We start from the raw sequence: 21,156 nt of genomic DNA, 5'->3' as shown, positions 1-21,156 counted from the left end.
CATCAGTATAGATAAAATTTGAGAATTTTGCTCTAAAGGATTCAAGCTACATTCCATATTATGGAATTTATTATCAGAAAAAAATGGGTGCTTGATAATTCCATGAGAAGCAAAGCCTTAATAATAAAAGCAGAAAGCATCAAAAGGAGGAGGTAAAGTAAGAAAATGAAATGAAATGAAAATGGATGCAATATGTCTATTAGGATGATTTTAGATGATTTTATTTAACAAATACTGATACATCGCTGTCAGGCACTATCCAAGGATTTATAAATACAATTAATTCAAGAAGCTTCTGATTCCCAAAATTCATTTGAGACTGCCCTTTCCCCAATCTTTAATTGTATTAAGACATGAGCCCACAATTTCACCTTCTTCTCTGTTTATACTGTTTCCCTAAGTGAAGTTATTCAGACCAATGGCTTCAAATGGTACCTATTTACTGATAGCCTTTAATTATGTATACCCAAGCTCCAACATTTAATATTTTAGCTTGATAGGAAAGTGAAATTTTAATATTTTGGATTGTTGTATTTGCAATTTTCCCAAAATGGACATGTACTGCTTCTTTTTTTAAAGCTTAAATTTTTTTTCAAAGGAGGTAATTAATTCATGAACTAATCTCCCCACAGACAGATAAATTAAGAAGACTGACAACTGACCACTGGATCTAGCAACATGGTAGTTGCTGGTGTCCTTAACAAAATCTAATATGATGGAGAAGGGGGAGAAAAATCTGCCTGGAATAATCTGGCAGTTCCTCAAAGTTAGGGTATGGCCCAGCAATTACACTCCTAGGTATATACCCAAGAGACTTGAAAACATTATGTCTACACAAAAACATATACCCAAACATTCAGAAAAACATAGCAATATAACATCCTAGTAGCCAAAGTGTACACAACCCAAATGTCCATAAACAAATGGATAAACAAAGTATGGTATATCCATACAATGGAATATTAGCAATTTAAAAAATTAAGTATGAATGCATGTGACAGCACAGATGAACCTTGAAAATATTAAACTAACTCAAAGAAATCAGTCACAAAGGAAAATATACTGAATGGTTCATTCCATGCATATGACTGTCTAAACTAGGCAAATTTATAGAGACAGAAAGTGTATTGTTGTGTTGCCAAGGGATGCGGAAAGAAGGGTCTGGGGAGTGACTGCTAATGAGTATGACGTTTTCTAGGTGGTAATGAAAATGATCTAAAATTAGATCATGTTGAAGGTTACACAACTGTGTGAATAACTGTACATTTCAAAAGGGTGAAATTACAATATGCAAATTACCTTAATAAAGTTACAGAAAAAAGGGGGGGGGGGCAAGAGAATCTAGTTGACACTCAGTTTGCATTTGTTTTATTCCCTCTCAGTATTTTCTGACTTTCTGTTTTCTATTTTGTTGCCAATGTCCAGGTTTTATTTGACCTTACTTCCAGAAATTTATTATTTCTTAAAAATAACCTTTTCCTCCTTTCCCTTAATCCCTATCTCTACAACTCTCCAAATCAAAGATAACCAGAGATTAAAATGTCTGGCTCTATTAAGAAAAGCTACACTTTACAATTTTAAAAAGTATTAAATGTGGCCATGTTCAGATTTACTTTTCACACAACCTTAGTCATATATTTACATATTTCAAAAAACGGAAGCATTTGCCTAGAGATAACATACCACTTTAAGCAAACAATACATTATCTAGCCTGAATTCTAAAACCCATTTTGTATCATATGCAACTACTTTGTAAAAGTTACAAAACATCCCTCACTCTTGAAAAATGTTTGAAGTTTTTAATGCTGCTGCTATAATACATTTTCTTTCATGAAATTTAAGAAAAACTTACAACAATGGTGAGTAGAAGATATTGTCATTTTATGGGTAAAGAGACATATAAAGATACAAGTCCACTGGCAAAGCTAAGTTTTAAGTTGATTTCCTATCTTGGATTATATAATTTTAAAAGTACACAATAATTAACTATTGTTGGAATAACATCTGGGCAATTTAGTTAAACATACAAATAACAAATATTCAAACTTAGGGAATTCTAGTTGAAGTAATAGAAAAATAGAAAATTTTTCCTTCCAAAAAAAGGTACCTATAGACAAAGATTCAGATATCCCATGAGTTATTCATAAAAGTCAAACATGAGTTAATCTTTTCTGTATTTCTTACATAAAATTTTACAATCAGCTGATGAAAAGACAACTTTTACATTCAAAAACACTTTCAGAATGCCCTATAACAATGCAAAAGTATATGAAAAAACATAGCTATTTCACTGATGCCTTTAAGAACAGCCATTGTATTATTTCTGATGCATCTTCTTACGCATTTCTTCAAGAGCTGCTTCTTTCTCTCTCAGCACTTGCTTAAGTCTTCGTATCTTTTCATCTCTAATGGTTTCTTCTAACTCTGGTGGTGTCATTGGGAAAATATCTTCAGTATAATTTTTATTAAAGGAATGGCTTTGTTCAAAAGCTGTACTTGAGTTCAATATGTCTTTTTCTTGGTTTCCATGAGTACAGTGCTCTACCTCAGTTCTATTTTTTTCTCTGGTTTTGTTGCAGCTTGTGAGGATGTTATGGTTTGACACATCTGAAGTTGGTAAAATACTGCTAATGAGCTGGGAACTGGTGACATTAGTTCCTCCATTTATAGTTGTGTTATTAACACTACTGGTTCTTCTCTTCTTTGGGTGATCCATCTTCTTAGTGGTTTTTGCTTTTCTTTTCTTATCAATACCCTGCTGCAGTTTTGAGTAAGACTTCAAAAGAAAAATAAAACATTATTGCTGTTTATTATACTCTTGAATTTAAAAATATGTCCAGTTACAAATATTTAGCCATTAAATTTAACTCAACAAAACTACTGAGAACAACTACAGGAAGAAAGTAATGTTTGCCACTGTATGGTATCAAAGTGAATGGCAATGTCCCAGTGACAGTCACTGAGAATAAATTGCCTATTTTCCTGCTTAAGTCAACTAATAGAAGCTATATTGATCTACAACAAAAGCTTAACAATCATTTGTGAAGAGCCTAAGAAATAGAATTTATCTAACATTTTTTTTTCATCTGCACAGTAGGCACATATGAAAGATTATCACTGGGAAAGGTTGACTGGTTTCTGATCTGAAGTTCAGGATATTCAACAATAAGGAAACATTTATAAGTAGAATGACAGTAGGCAACGTTACAGGGATTTTTTGGTTCATCATTATTGTGTAGATTTCTCTTAAGGCTTATAGTAAAAGCAATACTGCAGTGAATATCTACATGCTTATATTTTCCTTACATTTCTGTCATTTATTTTCCTTTTTAAATTTTTTTGGCCACACTGTGCAGCTCGAGGGATCTTAGTTCCCTGAGTAAGGGATTGGGTCCTCGACAGTGAGAATGTGGAGTCCTAACAACCGGACTTCCAGGGAATTCCCTAAACAACATTTTAATTAACTGGAGATATCTTTTTACTTGTGCACATCTTATTTTCTTATATGTTTTGGTATAATACATATAGACGCAATATTGGTAAGAACTATCATTCATATTAACGCATAAGACTAAAAAATAAAAATCAAGAAAATTAATACATTCATGTATCTTTGGAATACCTACAAAGGATACTTTAAAATCTATTACCTGTGTTCACGTGTGCATGAATTCCCCATCCTGAACCCCCACCCATGGCAGATGCATGTTGATGTATGGCAAAACCAAGACAATATTGTAAAGTAAAAAATAATAATAATAAAAAAGGAAAATCTATTACCTGTTTTCTCCCTTCCTCCTTCACTATAAACTCTGCCTCTTTGTAAGTTTCACTCTTCACCAAAGGGCTAATGGAATCAAAACCTTCTCCAGAGCCCAACTGCTGAGCAATCCGAGTAAGGCACACTCTCAAATCTTTAGTGATACCAAATATCTTTTTAAGTTCAGCATCACTCTTCAGATATGACACTTTATTGCTTCTTCGTTGAGAACTGTTCTTGTCATTTCTTTCTTGAGTAACTTTTTCTAATGTTGATGCCATCTCATTCTGGATCTGGAAATAGGAAAAGAAAACACACAAACAATACTGCCAATTACTTAAGCTATTTTATCACACTAGCAACTAAGTAATTACCTCATCTTACTTAAAATGCCATGCTTTAAAGTCCTAAATGGTTGGATTGCATTAGTCTTACGTTACCACCCACACTTGGAAAGCTGAACTTTACTGGGCAAAACCAAAATGCTCCCCTACAATTTTACTTTCTTGTACTAGGAAGGTAACAGGCAGTCAATTCTCAAACAAATGAAATGAGAATACAGACTAATAACAAGTTGAAGATAATCTATATGACATTGTTGGAAATTGTCATTTTTTGAAAAACTCTTATACCTTTAATCAATCGTACTTAATGAGAATTTACCTCCTTATATCCCTGGAGTTCAATGAATTCTGTACAAAAGGGGAAAATACTGAGATTATTAAGTAGACCTCTAAGTACAAATATTTAGAGGTCACACATACACATATCTTAAGTAGAACAGAAATAATTATGTGGATATGTTGGGTAACTGAATGAGGAATCAGAAAGAAGGGCTAGAAAAAGGAAAAGGAAACTTGTATATTAAAAAAAAAAAAATCAGGATGTTGATAACTTTTTTCCACATATGAATGAAAGGTGTTAATTAGTCAAGTCCTACCCTTTCCACCATCTACCTAAAAAACTGCCAGACAGCTCCCTACCACAAAACAAACAAATCCCAGCTCTCCTCTATGCCTAACATTAATCTCTTCTTATACTAAAAGTAAGCTCTTAAATACATGTATGTATATGTACTTATGTGTACAAATATAAGCATGCATATATATATTTACACACATAATTTTACGAAGCTTTGACTTCACATTATCCTTCTCCAACTCTTCTGAATCTTGTTGCTCTGTGATTTGTTTAATTTTGCTCTGAAGATTTGGCATGCCAAATGATTCAAGAGAAAAATACTGTTTGGTTTCTATTACACTTCTCAAACATTTCCCTCAAATGAAAGCTTTGGCTTAAGCATTCACCTGTGTATGATATGTATATGATGAAAAGGAGGATGGGAGAGGAGGGAAAAAGAGGTATCATAGATAACTAAGAATCAAGAAAGAAAAATTTTCTATATACATAAGATAAAAAGAACACCCTGACATGGGAAAATTACCTTTGGTTCTTGGTCTCTGAAAACACACTGTTGTGAAGTAACAGTTGTTGCATCAACAGAGGAACTTATTTTCTCTATGCTCTGGATGATATTTCCTTTCCTGGGGGCATTTTGTCCTGTACTAAATCCATCTGGTAAGACTGGCTTTGAGAATAAAGTCTTACTCTGCTTTAAGTAGTTAATAGATTGGTTCATACTATGTGGGTTTGGGGCAGAAAGAGATGGTTTCTCCACTTTCTTATTCTTCTCTGCCCTTAAATTGGCCATGGAAGCAAGCTGAGTATTTGAAACTGATTTTGTCTCCATCTGGGAAGATTTACTTTTAGCCAAAACAATATTTACAACCTCTCTGGATATTTCTGTGACTGGACTTGAGCTCACTATCTGTGATGCATCTTTTCTTGGTGGAATATCAGAAGAAACTGAATTCTGTTTGTCAATTAGTGATGGCAAAACATCTGTCCCCTTTTTAGCCAAGAGATAGACTTTCCCATTAAACATAACCAAAGCATTATCTTTAATAGGCATACTTTTGGATTGTGTCCCAGTAGGACTGATGGTACTCAATGGTGGCATATTTACAGTATTATCTCCCAAATTTTTTCTATCTACAAAAGTTTTTAAAATCTTTGAAGCCACATTATTTGAAGATTTAACAGGAACAAGAGATGGAGTGCAAGGCTGTAGATTTTCTTGAAAAATCCATTTCACTGGAGCAGCTTGAGAATGCTGACCACCTTTTAACTGTGTCTCTTTAGCAACATTCATTGGAATCTGTGTGGTGTTTAATATCATTGGCTTTGCTATTTCTGTAACAGGTTTTGGGTAAATGTTTTGAAAGTTCTTGGTAACTACATTTTTCACTGTATTTACAGGAGATACATAAATAACAGTAGGTATTTGGGAGGGCTCAACTGTTCCTGAGGTACTTGTGGTGGCAGTTGCAAGTATCTTTTGCTGAACTGAAGGAGGCAATGATGACGCTGGTACAGATTTCACTTCAGCATGGGCTGGAATCTGTAAATGATGCCCAGAAGGCAAAACCGGAGACTTCACAGTCATTGGGAGATTCTGGGTATTTACTAAAATGTAAGATGAATCATTTTGTGTTGAAGAGGGAGAAACAGCAAATGTTTGCATGGTGAGTCCATCAACTTTCACACCATGACTCTGAACTTTAGAAACTGATGAGGTAAAATTTTCAGTCCCCACAGAAGTAACTCTAACTTTTTCTGCTGTATCTACTGTTCTTGTAAGAAAATAGTTTGAAGAACTGGCTGGCTGAAAAATGGGCAATTGAACTGATGCACTTGTGGAAGAGCTGGAAATCTGAGTCTGAAAAGTAACTTGAACTGGACTTCCTGTATTCCCTTTCAAAGCATCAGACATGACTGAAGATTGAACTAGTGGCATAAGATTTCCAGAGGAATTAGGAATTGGAAGTAATTGCAGAAGGTTTTTTCCATCCGAGCCAATCGTCTGAACTACTTGGTACATGCAGCCTGAAACACTTAAAAAAAGATTGAGTAAATAAATACAACATACTACATGGTATATACATTTTATTTAAAAACAAGTATTTGTAAATATTATTTTTTAAAAGTAAAAGTTTATAAAATATAAGTATGTAATTTGACACTTTGAGTTTTCAAAGTGAAATACTGCAAAAGAAAGATTTTGAAGTAGAAGAGATAATCAAAGATATAGCAAGCTTTGATTTAGATCTTCTCATATGATTAGGCAATGCATATGAGATACTAGCATTTATTCTTAAAACTAAAATTAGACTTTCCTAAGGTTTTATCTTGTATAAAATTTCACCTACTAGAATATGCTCCTCTTAAACCACATATTCTCCCTTCTTCCTTAAATTCTTTCCTCTAGTCCTCCTTCTTTACTATTACTGACCATGATTCTCATTTTACCTCCATTTATGTCATTCTATTTCCCTCGCTCTTTTCTTTCCCTAGCTAATCTGTTCTGTGTTCTTCCCACTGATAATGACAAGTTCTACTGTCAGCTATTCTTTTGCTCAACACATCTCTTAAGACACCACCTTCATGTGCCACATGTCTGGAGACTAAACTGAGTTACTCATGTAGGAAGCAAATTCTTCTTTGATTTCAGTACGTTTGACATTTAGTACTAAATAGCTCTTGGTATGGCAATTACTCATATTAGTTTCAACTGTCTGTCAATCCATATTTTAATAGCAACATCATTTCAGCTGAATGGCTTTCAATGAATATGGAATACGAATGACATCATTCACTATAAACTATCAAATACTCTGGAAGTCAGTATTCCTTTTTAACAGCCTATTTTGATCCTGATAGTTATTAGCTATTACTTAGCACAGGTTGTCTGATTTTAAAGAAAAAATCAATACATACCAGTATCAGATCGTATAATTAATTATCTGTAGATTAGTTAAATATATACCTAAAACCAACCTTCAGCTCTTGGAAAATACTAAACCTTTAGTATGGGAATCAGGGTCCTCACACATGCTAATTAGTTATTAATTAGTTATTCTTCATCCACCCATGTAACTTAAGTCTCAACATAAATGATATTTCCAAGATACATCCTCTGGCCACTTTTAACTACCCTTGTTCCTCCTTCATAATTAATAACATTAATTAATTAACTTTCTTCAGGGTACATATATCACAGGTTTTTACCATATCTTAATTTTTTTTTCACCAGTTTATGTACTGTTTCTCATGCTAAATTCTAGCAATATGGGTACAGAGTCCATGTCCTATACAGTTAACACGGCTTTATATGACTAAGATCAGATGAAAAAAAATTAAGAATGAAAAACAATGAAATAATAATTAGAATTCTCAGTAGTGTAAAGGTATGTTTTACTGCCTAAAGGTGTTTTTTAAGCCTCAGGTATTAATACAAATCAAAGTAAAAAATTCTATGCAGTACACAAGCTAAGAATGCTTTTTTAAAATCTTTTTTAAAAAAATCACAAGTATTTTGTGATATGTAAAAATTATGAATTTCAAACTCACTGATGGACAGGGAGGCCTGGTGTGCTGCAGTTTATGGGGTTGCAAAGAGTCAGACACGACTGAGCGACTGAACTGAACTGATCCATAAATAGTTTTATTAGTACAGAGTCACCCCTACTTTTTATGTACTGTACATGGCTACTCTCATGCTGCAACAAGAGTTCAGTAGTTGCAGAAGAGATCATATGGCTTATATAGCCTAAATATTTACTATCTAGCCCTTTACAGAAAATGTTTGCTAGTTTCCAATGTAGTTCAACCCACAATCCCTAAAAGAACTTAAACTGTTGGGTACATGAACATGTAAATAGGCAATTATCATTGAGATGATGATCTATTTGTATGACAACAAACATGCTTACTCCTTTCTTATAACATTTTCTTCCCAAGGCTTCCTAGATACCATATTCTTCTATATTTGTAGTGGTTCCTCAGTCTTCTTTGCCAACTCCAATCCTTGAATCAGCCTTAAAATGTTGGAATTCAACAAAGTTTAAAGTGAACTCTTCCTACTCAATAAGCTTTGCCCCAGATGATTTATTTTATATACATGACTTAAATTACCATTTATATATCAACAATTCAAATATTTATATCTTAGCTCTTTTGAGTCAGGCTTGTATGTCCAACTTCCCTCTTGACATTTCCATTCACAATCTCAAACACACCTAAAACTAGACACAGTCTTTTCCAATGTTCTTCCTTAAGTAAATGGTATCCCAACTATCTTAGATCCTAAATCTAAACAAGTAATTCCAGCTTTCTAACAAGTAATTCCAGCTTTCTAACCATATATACCCAATCTATCTCAAAATCCTGTTGATATTATTTCCTACCTTTCTCTTGATCTAGTCAACTGTTTCCAAATCAGTCGTTCCCACCCCAGTCTATCTCTGGCTTGGTCTGTTATAGTAGCTTAACAACCAATCTTTTCTTTAGTCTATCGTCTTCTCTTCAAATTACCTAGCACTCTTAAAGCTGGCTGGCCCTTCCCTACTTAAAATGTTTCATCAGCTTCCCACTATCTCAGTGGTAAAAAGGAAACCAAGAGATTCTGAGGCAATTGAAGACAAAGGAAGAAAGAGTTTCAAGAAAACTAGGTAATTCCACTGAAAATTTCTGAGAGACCAAATAGAAAGCAGATTAAAAATGTATACAGGAATTAATGGCATGAGGATCACTGATGGCATTAAAGGGCAGTTTTGTGTGGAAAGAAGTCAGTAGGAGTGAATATGAAGAAAGAATATGAAAACAGCAAAGATAGATAACACTTTGATGAACTTTGGATGTAAAGGGAAAGAGAAAAACTGGCAAGTAGCTGGAAACTAAACGGGGTCAAAGAGGAGTTTTTTTTTTTTTTTAATGTTAGGTGAACTAGAGCAGCAGTCCCCATTCTTTTTGGCACCAGGGACTGGTTTCATGGAAGACAATGTTTCCATGAACCAGGGTGGGGGGATGGTTTCAGGATGATTCAATCACATTACATTTATCATGCATTTTATTTCTATTATTATTATATCAGTTATTACATCAGCTCCACCTCAGATCATCAAGCATTAGATCTGGAAGCTGAGGATCTCTGAACTTGAGCATGAATACTCATGTGAGTCACCAAAAGGGAGAGACTGGAAATAAAGGAGAAAGAGGGACAATTAATAATGTAAAGTTTGAAAAAGAGGTAGGAAATTGAGACCACAAGTCAGGTCAAGAGACTAAAATGGAGGAATCAACCTACCTGACTTCAGGCTCTACTACAAAGCCACAGTCATCAAGAAAGTATGGTACTGGTACAAAGACAGAAATATAGATCAATGGAACAAAACAGAAAGCCCAGAGATAAATCCACGCACCTATGGACACCTTATCTTTGACAAAGGAGGCAAGAATATACAAGGGAGAAAAGACAATCTCTTTAACAAGTGGTGCTGGGAAAACTGGTCAACCACTTGTAAAAGAATGAAACTAGAACACTTTGTAACACCATACACAAAAATAAACTCAAAATGGATTAAAGATCTAAACATAAGACCAGAAACTATAAAACTCCTAGAAGAGATCATAGGCAAAACACTCTCCGACTTAAATCACAGCAGGATCCTCTATGACCCACCTCCCAGAATACTGGAAGTAAAAGCAAAAATAAACAAATGGGACATAATTAAAATTAAAAGCTTCTGCACAACGAAGGAAACTCTAAGCAATGTGAAAAGACAGCCTTCAGAATGGAAGAAAATAATAGCAAATGAAGCAACTGACAAAGAATTAATCTCAAAAATATACAAGCAACTCCTGCAGCTCAATTCCAGAAAAATAAACGACCCAATCAAAAAATGGGCCAAAAAACTGAACAGACATTTCTCCAAAGACATACAGATGGCTAACAAAGACATGAAAAGATGCTCAACATCACTCATTATCAGAGAAATGCAAATCAAAACCACAATGAGGTACCATTTCATGCCAGTCAGAATGGCTGCGATCCAAAAGTCTACAAGCAATAAATGCTGGAGAGGGTGTGGAGAAAAGGGAACCCTCTTACACTGTAGGTGGAAATGCAAACTAGTACAGCCACTATGGAGAACAGTGTGGAGATTCCTTAAAAAACTGGAAATAGAACTGCCATACGACCCAGCAATCCCAATGCTGGGCATACACACCGAGGAAACCAGAATTGAAAGAAACATGTGTACCCCAATGTTCATCGCAGCACTGTTTATAATACCCAGGACATGGAAGCAACCTTGATGTCCATCAGCAGACGAATGGATAAGAAAGCTGTGGTACATATACACAATGGAGTGTTACTCAGCCATTAAAAAGAATACATTTGAATCAATTCTAATGAGGTGGATGAAACTGGAGCCTATTATATAGAGTGAAGTAAGCCAGAAAGAAAAACACCAATACAGTATACTAAAGCATATATATGGAATTTAGAAAGATGGTAACAATAACCCTGTATCCGAGACAGCAAAAGAGACACAGATGTATAGAACAGTCTTTTGGACTCTGTGGGAGAGGGGAAGGGGTGGTATGGTTTAGGAGAATGCCATTGAAACATGTATAATATCATATGTGAAATGAATTGCCAGTCCAGGTTCGATGCATGATACAGGATGCTTGGGGCTGGTGCACTGGGATGACCCAGAGGGATGGTAGGGGAGGGAGGAGGGGGGGTGCAGGATGGGGAACACGTGTACACCTGTGGTGGATTCATGTTGATGTATGGCAAAACCAATACAATACTGTAAAGTTAGAACACACACACACAAATACGAGAAAAACTTAGCTAGAAAAATAAAAAATAAAAAAGATGCAAAAACAGTCTTTCAGCAAGAATAAGCTGACTTTAGAAAATATCAGAGTCATTAGACACTGTAAATGCCCCAGAGAGGTAGGTAACGATCATTAATTTACAGTTATACCAACTGTGCTTGTTAGTCTCCTTGTTTTACCAGGTATAGCCAAAGAGAAAGTGTTATCACTAAGTTCACCCAAGGTTGCAGTGGCTTCAGAAGGGTGTAACAAAAATCAAAGAGCAGCAAATGATCTTAGGGTATTGAAAATTTTTTTCAAATAATGAAATGCAGAATCTATACTAGATGGGATGAAAATGAGAATATAAAACCTAACATTTAGGGACAAAGGGGATTCCCTGGTGGTTCAGACAGTCAAGAATCTGCCTACAATGCTAGAGAGCCAGGTTTGATCCCTAGGTTGAGAAGACCTAGAGAAGGCAATGGATACCCACTCCAGTATTCTTGCCTGGAGAATTCTTGCTCCTCCCAGACAGAGGAGCCTGGCAGGCTACAGTCCATGATGTTGCAAAGAGTCGGACGTCACTGAGCAACTAACATTTTCACTTTTTCACTTTCATAGGGAGAAAATAAAGGGAATAGACTGAAGGGCCAGATAAAAAAGTCAGCGTGGGAGTACTTAAAACAACTAAGCTAAAATACAGGAACTGTGGTGTTTGGAAAGCAGGATGCCTAAAACCAAAATTTTGTAAATGCAGCAATTTCATCTGATAACAACTACAGAAGTGGATTGATGGTGATAAAATGGAGAAAACATTGAAGAAAAAGATCTGTGTACTGAAAGACCAGGTGACAAAAGAGATTACCCATACAGATGCTGAAGTCATTTGGATTAGAGAGATGATTAGGATGTGGGTGCTTACATTCAGTGACAGGAAGTGGGTACATGGTGTTAATGAACCACAGTTAACTTTCTGTTGCTGATATGCTAGAAAGTTGACTTGAAGCTCATGTCTTCTGCAATCTATTTTCCCCCCATATTCTACTACACCTTATTTTCAAAGATTACCAAGTATGTCCTCACAGTTAAATCTGGCTTATTCTTTGTCTTCATTTCCTAGGTGCTCTCTGCTGAAGCTAACATTGGTAGCTAATTATCTGCCTATCTTGAACCTCTTCCTAACACAGTTTCCATTGTGTGCAGTATTTGTTTTGTCTTTCTGTTCCATTTCTTATTAATTTTCTGCATTTTAAGCATCCAACTATGACTACTCCTGAAAGTACAGTTCTTCACTATTTTTCTTTCAAGACATTCCTTTGTAAATCAACCATATTTCAATTAAAAAAAAAATTTTTTTTAAGGCATTCTTCCATAAAGACTGCATCAGGGTAACAGTTCAAAGCTTCATCTATTATCTTAAATTATCTCCTCTGCAATAATGACTCTATTATTTATCTCTCTTCCTATTCCTTAATATTTATCTCAATTCCATATTTGTAATGCCTGACCAAATATTTTCACTTCTAAAACCATTAAAGTTAAAATTACTCTGTACTGAAAACTAATACTTTCTTACCATCCAGTCATGTGTCAGCATACTATTTTCCAAGTCACTTAGGTCTTAAAATACCTAGTCATCTCTATCTTTACCACCCTCCTTATTCAACTTTAATTCAGAGTACCTTGTATAGATACCTAGATACCTACAAAGGATAAACATACAATAAATGTATACTGAATGAATCACCAAGTCTACATTTTTCCCCTTTTTTTACACCTCTTCATCATATTCTCTTTCTTCGTCGTCACCACTTCTACTTCTAAGATCAGACCTGTATCACCTTGTGTCCTGTCCTCATTATCTCATCCCTATATTTTTTGGCTTTGACTTTTAAACTAGATTGCTTGATTGCAGCCATTATTATGATGTATCTCTGGCAGACTAAATCATTGTTTTCATCCTGTTGCCTTCTTGCTCAAAGTTTCAATAATTCATCACTGCCAATTCAGTTTGATGTTAAAATCATCTACAACCTAGTCTCAACCAATCTTCTATAACATCTCAACATAAAATCTCTGGTCTTATCATAAAGGTCTTTACTATTCTGGATTGTCCCATGTACAATATTTACTCTAACTATTCTTCAAGTTTTTTTTTTTTTCCTTCTCTAACAATTTAAAAGTTATAAATTGAGAACCAATGCATTTTCTCTACGAAATATCTTCTAGACACTCAAACTCACATTAATTTCTCCCAACTTGGTATCCTGAAAGCACTCTTGTTGCCATTAATGCCAGGAGTTATATAATGCCTTCTGTATTGTCTTTATTAGTTAATTTTTTTAAATGAGTAAACTATTGTTTTCCTCAGTAAGGCTGAAACTCCTTATGGTCAGAGACTGTATCATTTATTTTGTAATTATTCTTCCAATACCAAGCACAGAAGGCCCTAACAAAATTATATAAAAAATAATGCAACTCTTTGAAATATTTCAAACATATTAAAATGCCTCAACACCTGTATTGTTTAGTTAATGTATTTCATCTGTCAGTAATATCTGGCTAACAGATTAGAAGTTTCAACAGAACAGAATCCATGCTTTTATAATTAATTATTTGCATAGCGGAAAACACATTTTGGACTTCCCTGGTGGCTCTGATGGTATGGAATCTGCCTGCAATGTACAAGACCTGGGTTTCATCCCTGTGTCAGGAAGATCCGCTGGAGAAGGAAATGGCAACCCACTCTAGTATTCTTGCCTGGAGAATTCCATGGATAGAGGAGTCTGGCAGGCTACAGTCCAAAGGGGTCCCAAAGAGTGGGACATGACTGAGCAACTAACACGTTTAAGGGCTTCCCAGATGGCACTAGTGGTAAAGAACCTGCCTGCCAATGCAGGAGACATAAGAGTTGTGGGTTCGATCCATGGGTCAGGAAGGTCCCCTAGAGGAGGAAATGGCAACCCACTCCAGTATTTTTGCCTGGTGAATCCCATGGACAGAAAAATCTGGCCAACTACAGCCCATAGGGTCACAAAGAGTCAGATACCACTGAAGCGACTTAGCACACACGTAAACACATTTTAATTAGCACAGCAGTTAAGCAAATCACACAGGCTTCCAATAGGTCATTCACATAGACCCCTGTATTCATTTTATAAAAAATATTTATACTATACAAACTCTTTTTAAATCTAATCCAGAGTTTTTCCCTCTTTTCCACTTCCCCTCAAAAAAGGGATGGAAAATACAGTCTCTTCTATGTCAGTATATCAGTAGAGATTTATATGATCTGCCAGAGACCTATTCATATCTATGTTCTCTATACGTAATAGAGCAACTGGCACACTGTTAACAATATTAGCTAAACTGAATCCTACAAGCTGTAATTTTTAAAAAATCCATGATTTCCTAGTAATAAATGGAATGAGTTCTAAAGATTAAACTGAAATGCAGAATGCTAAGGAAAGAAGTGATAAACCAGGATGAAATTCATACTTCTTCAATCACTGTACATTTTTTTCAGATACAGAAGAGACATTCCATTTAAGATACTAAAGATTATTTTCTTCTAGCTAAAGTTAGAACTAAAACTAGAGCCAGATTTTGCATCCCATGTTCTGGTTAGGCCACTTAAAGAATAATAAACATGCTAATTACTTTAAATCAATTAGGATTTGAACTGAGAAATTACTTTGGAAAGTTAGTTTTAAGATTTTAAAAGAGAAGAGAGAAATGTATTAGAAGATTACTGGCTTCTAATCCTAGCTCTCCCAATTATTAATTGACTTTGGTAAACTTAATTTCTTCGAATCTCTCTTTATTTCTAAGTTTTACTATAACTGGTTGGGATCCTGATAAGCTCCCAATACATGCTAGACATTATCTTCCATTAAAATATTATAATTTCTGTCCAAGATCAAGTAAATGAATCAGGTAATCTTATGAAAATGTGAGAACTTTAATAAAAGATATTAAATAAACTTATTATATAACTTTTGACATTTTTGACTTTTCATTTTGAATGAAGCACTTACAGATTTGATACAGAATCATAAAAATTTTGCAGGTTAGGACTTTCCTGATGGTACAGTGGATAGGAGTCATCCTGACAATGCAGGGGATGCAGGTTTGATCCCTGGTCTGGGAAGGTTCCCCACATCACAGGTAGCTAAAGCCCACGTGCCACAACTATTGAGTCCACATTCTAGAGCCCGTGAGCCACATCTAACGAGCCCCTGTGGTGTAACTACTGAAAACGATGTGCCTAGAGCCTGTGTTCAGCAACAAGAGAAGTCAGCACAATGGGAAGCCTGTGCACCGTGACCAAGAGTAGCCCCTGATCACTGCAACTAGAGAAAGCCCATGCTCAGCAACAAAGACCCAGTGCAACCAAAAATAATTTAAAAAAATTTTTGTAGGTTAATAAACATTTTGTAGATAATTTCACAAAATTTTCAACTGCTAAGAGATTTTTTCCAACTTACTCTCTATGATTATTATAATAATCTATAATTATTCTCTATTATGTACACACATAACATATACAAATACATAATATAATAATATATATAATATATTTCATATGACATCATATGTATAACATGTTGTTATAAATAGTTGTCATTAACTCTACTCTTTATAAACAGTCCAACAAGGTAGGTACTGCCATTCCCATTTTATAGTTGAGAAAATGGAAGTTTAGTAATATTAAAGAACTTATTCAGAATGACATGCTTTCTTAGGGAATCCCATTCACTTTCTTGTATTTACTTTAGCATAACCTCAATATAATATGGTCCTCAAAATTCATGCATAAACTGAGATATTAATGAGAAATAGATTTCATTTAACCAGTATAGTATGTTTCTCTCTCTTACACACACACACACACTCAAATCACATAAACAAAGATAATAACAACTGTACAAAACTACATGCACACCAAACTGACAATGAAACATTTTATAACCAAACCAAGTCCCATACTGAGGACACCCATTTAGCTCCCTATTTAAGAACAAAGGGTCAAAGGCGGATAGAAGCCAACTGCCAATCACATGGCATCCTAATTCTTATTATTGTGGGATATATTATCACAGGCTTTTATTATAATTCTTCTAAGCTGATGACTCACAAGTCTCTTTGTGAACTCTGACTCTCAAATTTCCAGCTTTGACTCTACCTGAATTTCAGATTCAAGTATCTCACTGATTGCTTTCTTGGTGTATTCCTCATCTCAATTAATTTGATAATATCTGCCCAGAAAACTGGCATAATTGACCCACTTTTCTTCATACCAATTCACTGACAAGATCTGCCCATTTGCCTTTCTGTATTTCTTTGAATCCAACCCTTGCTCTACATTCTAGCACAGACTTTCAGAATCTCTGAAAGGACAACTGAAATAGAATCTTTATTCATCTGACTCGGCACCTCAAATCCACACTGTCATCAGTTACCTAAAATGACATATGACTAGAACAGTTCCTTTCTTAAGATCCTCAGAAGGGTCTCCAATGGAGAGAAGTCTAATCTTTTTAGCAAATCCTTATGAGCTATCTATTTATCCTGCTTGTAGTATAGACTCAAACAATAAATACCAATTACTAGCAATACATCATACTACCTTTTTTTTTTTTTTTAATCAATTTCCTCTGCCTGGGTATAGCCTTCATTCATCTTTTACTTGGACAGCTAATACTTAATATTCCCCAACTCAGCCACTCCAGAAACCTTTCTCACAATTTCCTTTCTCTATGCCCTCACAGGATCATCCTGTGCATATTATTATTAACAAGTGTATTATAATTCCCCCTAGATGTTAATGTTTTTCATGGGCATGGTCCATAGCCTATTCTTTAATCAGTCTCTCCATTTAGTAAAGTCAGTCACACCATAGGCACTCAGTGAACAGCTTTTAACCAAATGTTTTAACTATACTAAGTGATGAACTAGAACATGAACCTAGGTCTCTGTAACTATCTTCTTTCTCTAACTCTATCAAGGTCTTTGTACCTCAACTGTACCATTCTGACTCCTGGTTTTCTCTTTACATATAAAGTTCAAATCTAAATAAACTTAATGCCTACTATCACAGATATCTTCCAGATTTCTCCTTTGTATTATAAGATTAAATTTGGCTTTTACATTTTATACCGATGAATTAAAAGAAACACTTTTAAAGCAATCAACATTCTGTATTACATTACTGAAAGCTTTTACAGCAGGAAAGAGGTAACCCAAGAAAAATCCAAGTATCCATAGAAAATCATATAATTTTAAGCTTGTAAAAAATGCTTTTGTACAATAAAAATATCATCAGATATGTAAGACCATGAAGCTTCCAAAAAACTAAAGAGCTGACATTAATCCACGTATTTACAAAAGTATCTTTGAATGTCCTGCAGATTAATTATAAAACAACAGAATCAAATATGCAAACAGTAACCAAAATAAATGTCAAAGAGCTTCAGAAAGGCATCTGGCAAATGTCCCAAATATGTGATTTAAAATCTTAAGGACTTGAAGAAAAATACATTCAAAGATGATAAAAATAATGTATAAACCAATGAGTTAATTAACTCCAAATAATTGATAAATGTAGAAAACATAATTCAATTTGCAATGTTTTTAAATATAACCAAAAGTAGAAACAGGATAATTAAGTACACAATAAACAAAAAGTAAGGTTCTTCTAATTTCTGGTATTTAAAAAGAATGAAACCCTGAAACAAATTGTATTAAACTAGGATAAATCAAACGTTATCAAATATGCAGGTATTAAGACAAGATAGAAGAAATCAGCAACCATTAAAGACTAGTTCCATTTTTGCGTATCCACACAAGGCACTATCTCTGCTCTTTCCCTCAACTTCCACCAAAAATAAACCAACAAAAAACAGACATGCACAAAAGTGGGCTCTTGCTATGATCTGAAATACAACGACTCTTTCTTGGCAGTTTTCAATGCAGTTATAGCTAACCACTTTTGATGACCATTTCGTTTTAGATTATTATGCATGCTTAAGTGTTTATCACAATTAGGTTTCGTATCTATTCGTAACTACCTACTTCCTGGGCAAAAATTTTTACAGAAGTAAAATCGTATCCTTAAAATTATAATAGCTAACATTTAAACAACGCTTTTCTATTTTTACTGCACTAAGTATTTTAGGATATTCATTCTTTTAATCCTTAAAATACCTCTGGGTGTTCTTACTTACAGACTGGAAACCAAGTCATTTGGCCTCACAAATAGTAACTAGCAAATCAAGGATTAAACCTAGTGATACTGTTTTCTTCAAACATAAACGCTCTTCCATGATTTTTACATCTCCATTTCTATGGTTTCTTCTTCACATTTTCTTCTACAGGGACTCAAACTTTTTTCTCACCACTTATTATATACTCACAAACCATTGACAGTTTAACTTAAAATATTCTACCTTAGCTTACAATTTTGTTCGTTTTATTTCATCTTGAATAATACGTTTTTTAAAAATGAGTTAGTGATACACTATTATCTAAATTTACAAATAAGTGTCTAAGAAATACAGGAATCTACCTCTGACAAATGTAGTTCCTTTATATATACATCATTCTCATTACACCCGCTTCAAATACGCTGTTCCAAAGGATTTTACATGATAATTCCTCTATTTTCATTTTTTAATATCTTCAAATAAAGCTATCATTTGAAAAATTTTTTTTAAATTAATTCCCTTATTCCAAAACAAATTTTCAGTTTCTATATTCTTATCAATTACCCCCCAAAAAAAGCCTTTCCTTCGCACAAACTCTTACATTACAGCTATCTTCCCTGACGGTCCAGCGCCACCTGTGCTGCACTTGCTAATCCGCTCTGATTGCTGCGTGTTTTTCTGCGAGTGCGCGAGAATCTTCCAGAAGATTCTGGTCATACAGGCGCGCCGGCCATGTTGATTTTCCTCTCCCATGGAGATCTACTCTGTCAGCCTATGAAATTCAGACGCTGGAGTCCTGCGGCGCCAGGGCAGAGGCTGACTGCGTCAGACTCTGAAGGGGGACGTGCTTTAAGGGATCTAAGCGCCAAACTGCCGCGCACTTTCCCTGGAATGCTCACCCAGAGGGATCAAAGGCGTCTGAACTGCAGAACCTCAGGAAACGACGGCCGACTCGACATCCTGCTAAGAGACTAGAGAGGGGCCGCCGGGTCGAGGGAGATTAGAAACCGGTACTTACCAATGCGAGGCGTTGCCTGACTTTTCCTCTGTAGGTTTCAAGAAGACCCTCTGTGGGTTATTGGACATTTTATAGGGTTGGGAGGGGCCAATACATCCAGGAAAGGGGGCAGTGTCGGGGCCGAGGTCCTCCAAGGGACGAGAATGAGAGCGAGAGCGAGAGCGAGAGAATGTTGGGCTGGAGTTGTCCCGGAGCAATTCAGAGGGGTTCGAAGATGAAAGGAGAGAGATGGCAGGCTTTTAAGAGGGTGTATCCTTAGGCTTCGGAGGGAGGCGGCGCAGCCACTAAAAACCGGAAGAATAGAAGAGACTGACGGGGCGGGTCCGTCCCTAGCCTCTCAGAGAAGGGTCTCGAGTCTCCACCCACTCAGCGCCAGGGACTTCGCTCCACAGCCGCCCGGAGTCAGCGCTGGAGGCGTGGCCTTAATGGCACCGCCCCTATGGGTGCTTGGTCAGCCTTAAAGACCGAGCCAGAAGGGCCCATCCGACCCCGCCCACCAAAGCCGCCAGCTAGCAAAGCTCAGCCTGCCAGCTTCCTGTATCGTCACATCCGGTCGCCAAGATGACTGGCTCACTAGCGCCCCGCCCTTATACTTCGATCCAATCAAAGGTGCTGTCTGCCATCTCTTCTTCCGGATCAAGTAACGAATCGCAAAAGAAAATTCTCCAGATGCCTACGCAAAATAAAATGTTTCCGGGGCAATCGCGAATTTCCTCCCTTTGTATTTGCCGCTGGTCTGTTTTCTTTTCCGCCAGTGCTTTAAAAGACATTGGAGGGCTCTTTCGTAGTCATAGGAACTTCCGGAGTGAGAAAATTTTAAGACACCTGCCTGTGGCAAGCGCCTGTTTTATTGCTACTTCCTGTGGGTCTCTCGGGTTTTATTCTCTTACTTAAAGGTTTGCCTCGAGACTTAACCTACGTTCTCCCTCCACCCCTTAATACTTGCTGGAAATAACACTGTCATATAGTTTCTTCATTCCCTAAAAGTTTCATTTCTTGTATTGACGTACTTTTTGGCATCTTTATCTGACTCTCCAGAGAAATACTTGGCAGATGTCTCTTGATTACTGTTGTTAAGTCTCTTATCTGAGAAATGGGTTGACTCTTTGGCTTCAGCTGGGACTAGGAGGAAGTTGTGGGAGGAGTGGTTTCAAAGATCTAGTTTTATCAGCTACCAGCAGTAAAAATGTAAACAGGCTCATACTGTTCAAATTTAGGAGACTGATGTATGGTAGCCAAGTTAAAGGTTTATTTTGGTCTTTTATAAATGTTGGTTAGTCATTCTCCTAACTCGTTAGTGAAATGAAAGATCTTGACGTCTCGATTATCATAGAGTAATACTTTTAAACTACTATTCACTCTTTGTTAAAGATTAATTTTGGTGATATCGAATCCTGTGTGTGTAAGTGGTATTTATCTTTTAGTGAAATATCCCCATACTAAA

At 35.7% G+C, this 21,156-nt stretch overlaps 1 protein-coding gene across 4 annotated transcripts; it reads right to left on the bottom strand.

The window, feature by feature from the left end:
• Positions 1-205: 205 nt before the first annotated feature.
• Positions 206-20,885, bottom strand: LRIF1 (ligand dependent nuclear receptor interacting factor 1). 4 transcript variants are annotated; one of them, XM_061410857.1, is made up of 4 exons: positions 19,713-20,885; positions 5,206-6,707; positions 3,782-4,054; positions 206-2,777 (listed from the first exon to the last, which is right to left on the bottom strand). In XM_061410857.1, the coding sequence occupies exons 2-4, from the start codon at positions 6,700-6,702 to the stop codon at positions 2,319-2,321; spliced, it is 2,229 nt and encodes a 742-aa protein (XP_061266841.1). In that variant the 5' UTR covers positions 6,703-6,707; positions 19,713-20,885; the 3' UTR covers positions 206-2,318. The 4 variants fall into 4 exon arrangements, with proteins under 4 accessions (XP_061266841.1, XP_061266839.1, XP_061266840.1 ...); XM_061410855.1 differs by having other exon boundaries at positions 5,206-6,715; positions 19,713-20,630; XM_061410856.1 differs by lacking the exon at positions 19,713-20,885 and adding an exon at positions 8,594-10,650 and having other exon boundaries at positions 5,206-6,715.
• Between the last annotated feature and the right edge of the window lie 271 nt (positions 20,886-21,156).

Source organism: Bos javanicus, chromosome 3 (genome assembly GCF_032452875.1).
Source record: "Bos javanicus breed banteng chromosome 3, ARS-OSU_banteng_1.0, whole genome shotgun sequence".
Taxonomy (NCBI): domain Eukaryota; kingdom Metazoa; phylum Chordata; class Mammalia; order Artiodactyla; family Bovidae; genus Bos; species Bos javanicus.
The sequence above is the reverse complement of the archived record's forward strand: the minus strand, read 5'-3'. Positions and strand labels throughout refer to the sequence as shown.

Excerpts from the sequence above, each read along its gene's own strand:
- LRIF1 (XM_061410855.1), bottom strand. The coding sequence starts at position 19,780 with ATGTCCAATAACCCACAGAGGGTCTTCTTGAAACCTACAGAGGAAAAG. Across the intron at positions 4,055-5,205 it reads TCAGAGACCAAGAACCAAAG|ATCCAGAATGAGATGGCATC; the intron begins GTAATTTTCCCA and ends TCCTATTTCCAG. Across the intron at positions 2,778-3,781 it reads AGGAGGAAGGGAGAAAACAG|TCTTACTCAAAACTGCAGCA; the intron begins GTAATAGATTTT and ends TTTCTTTTGAAG.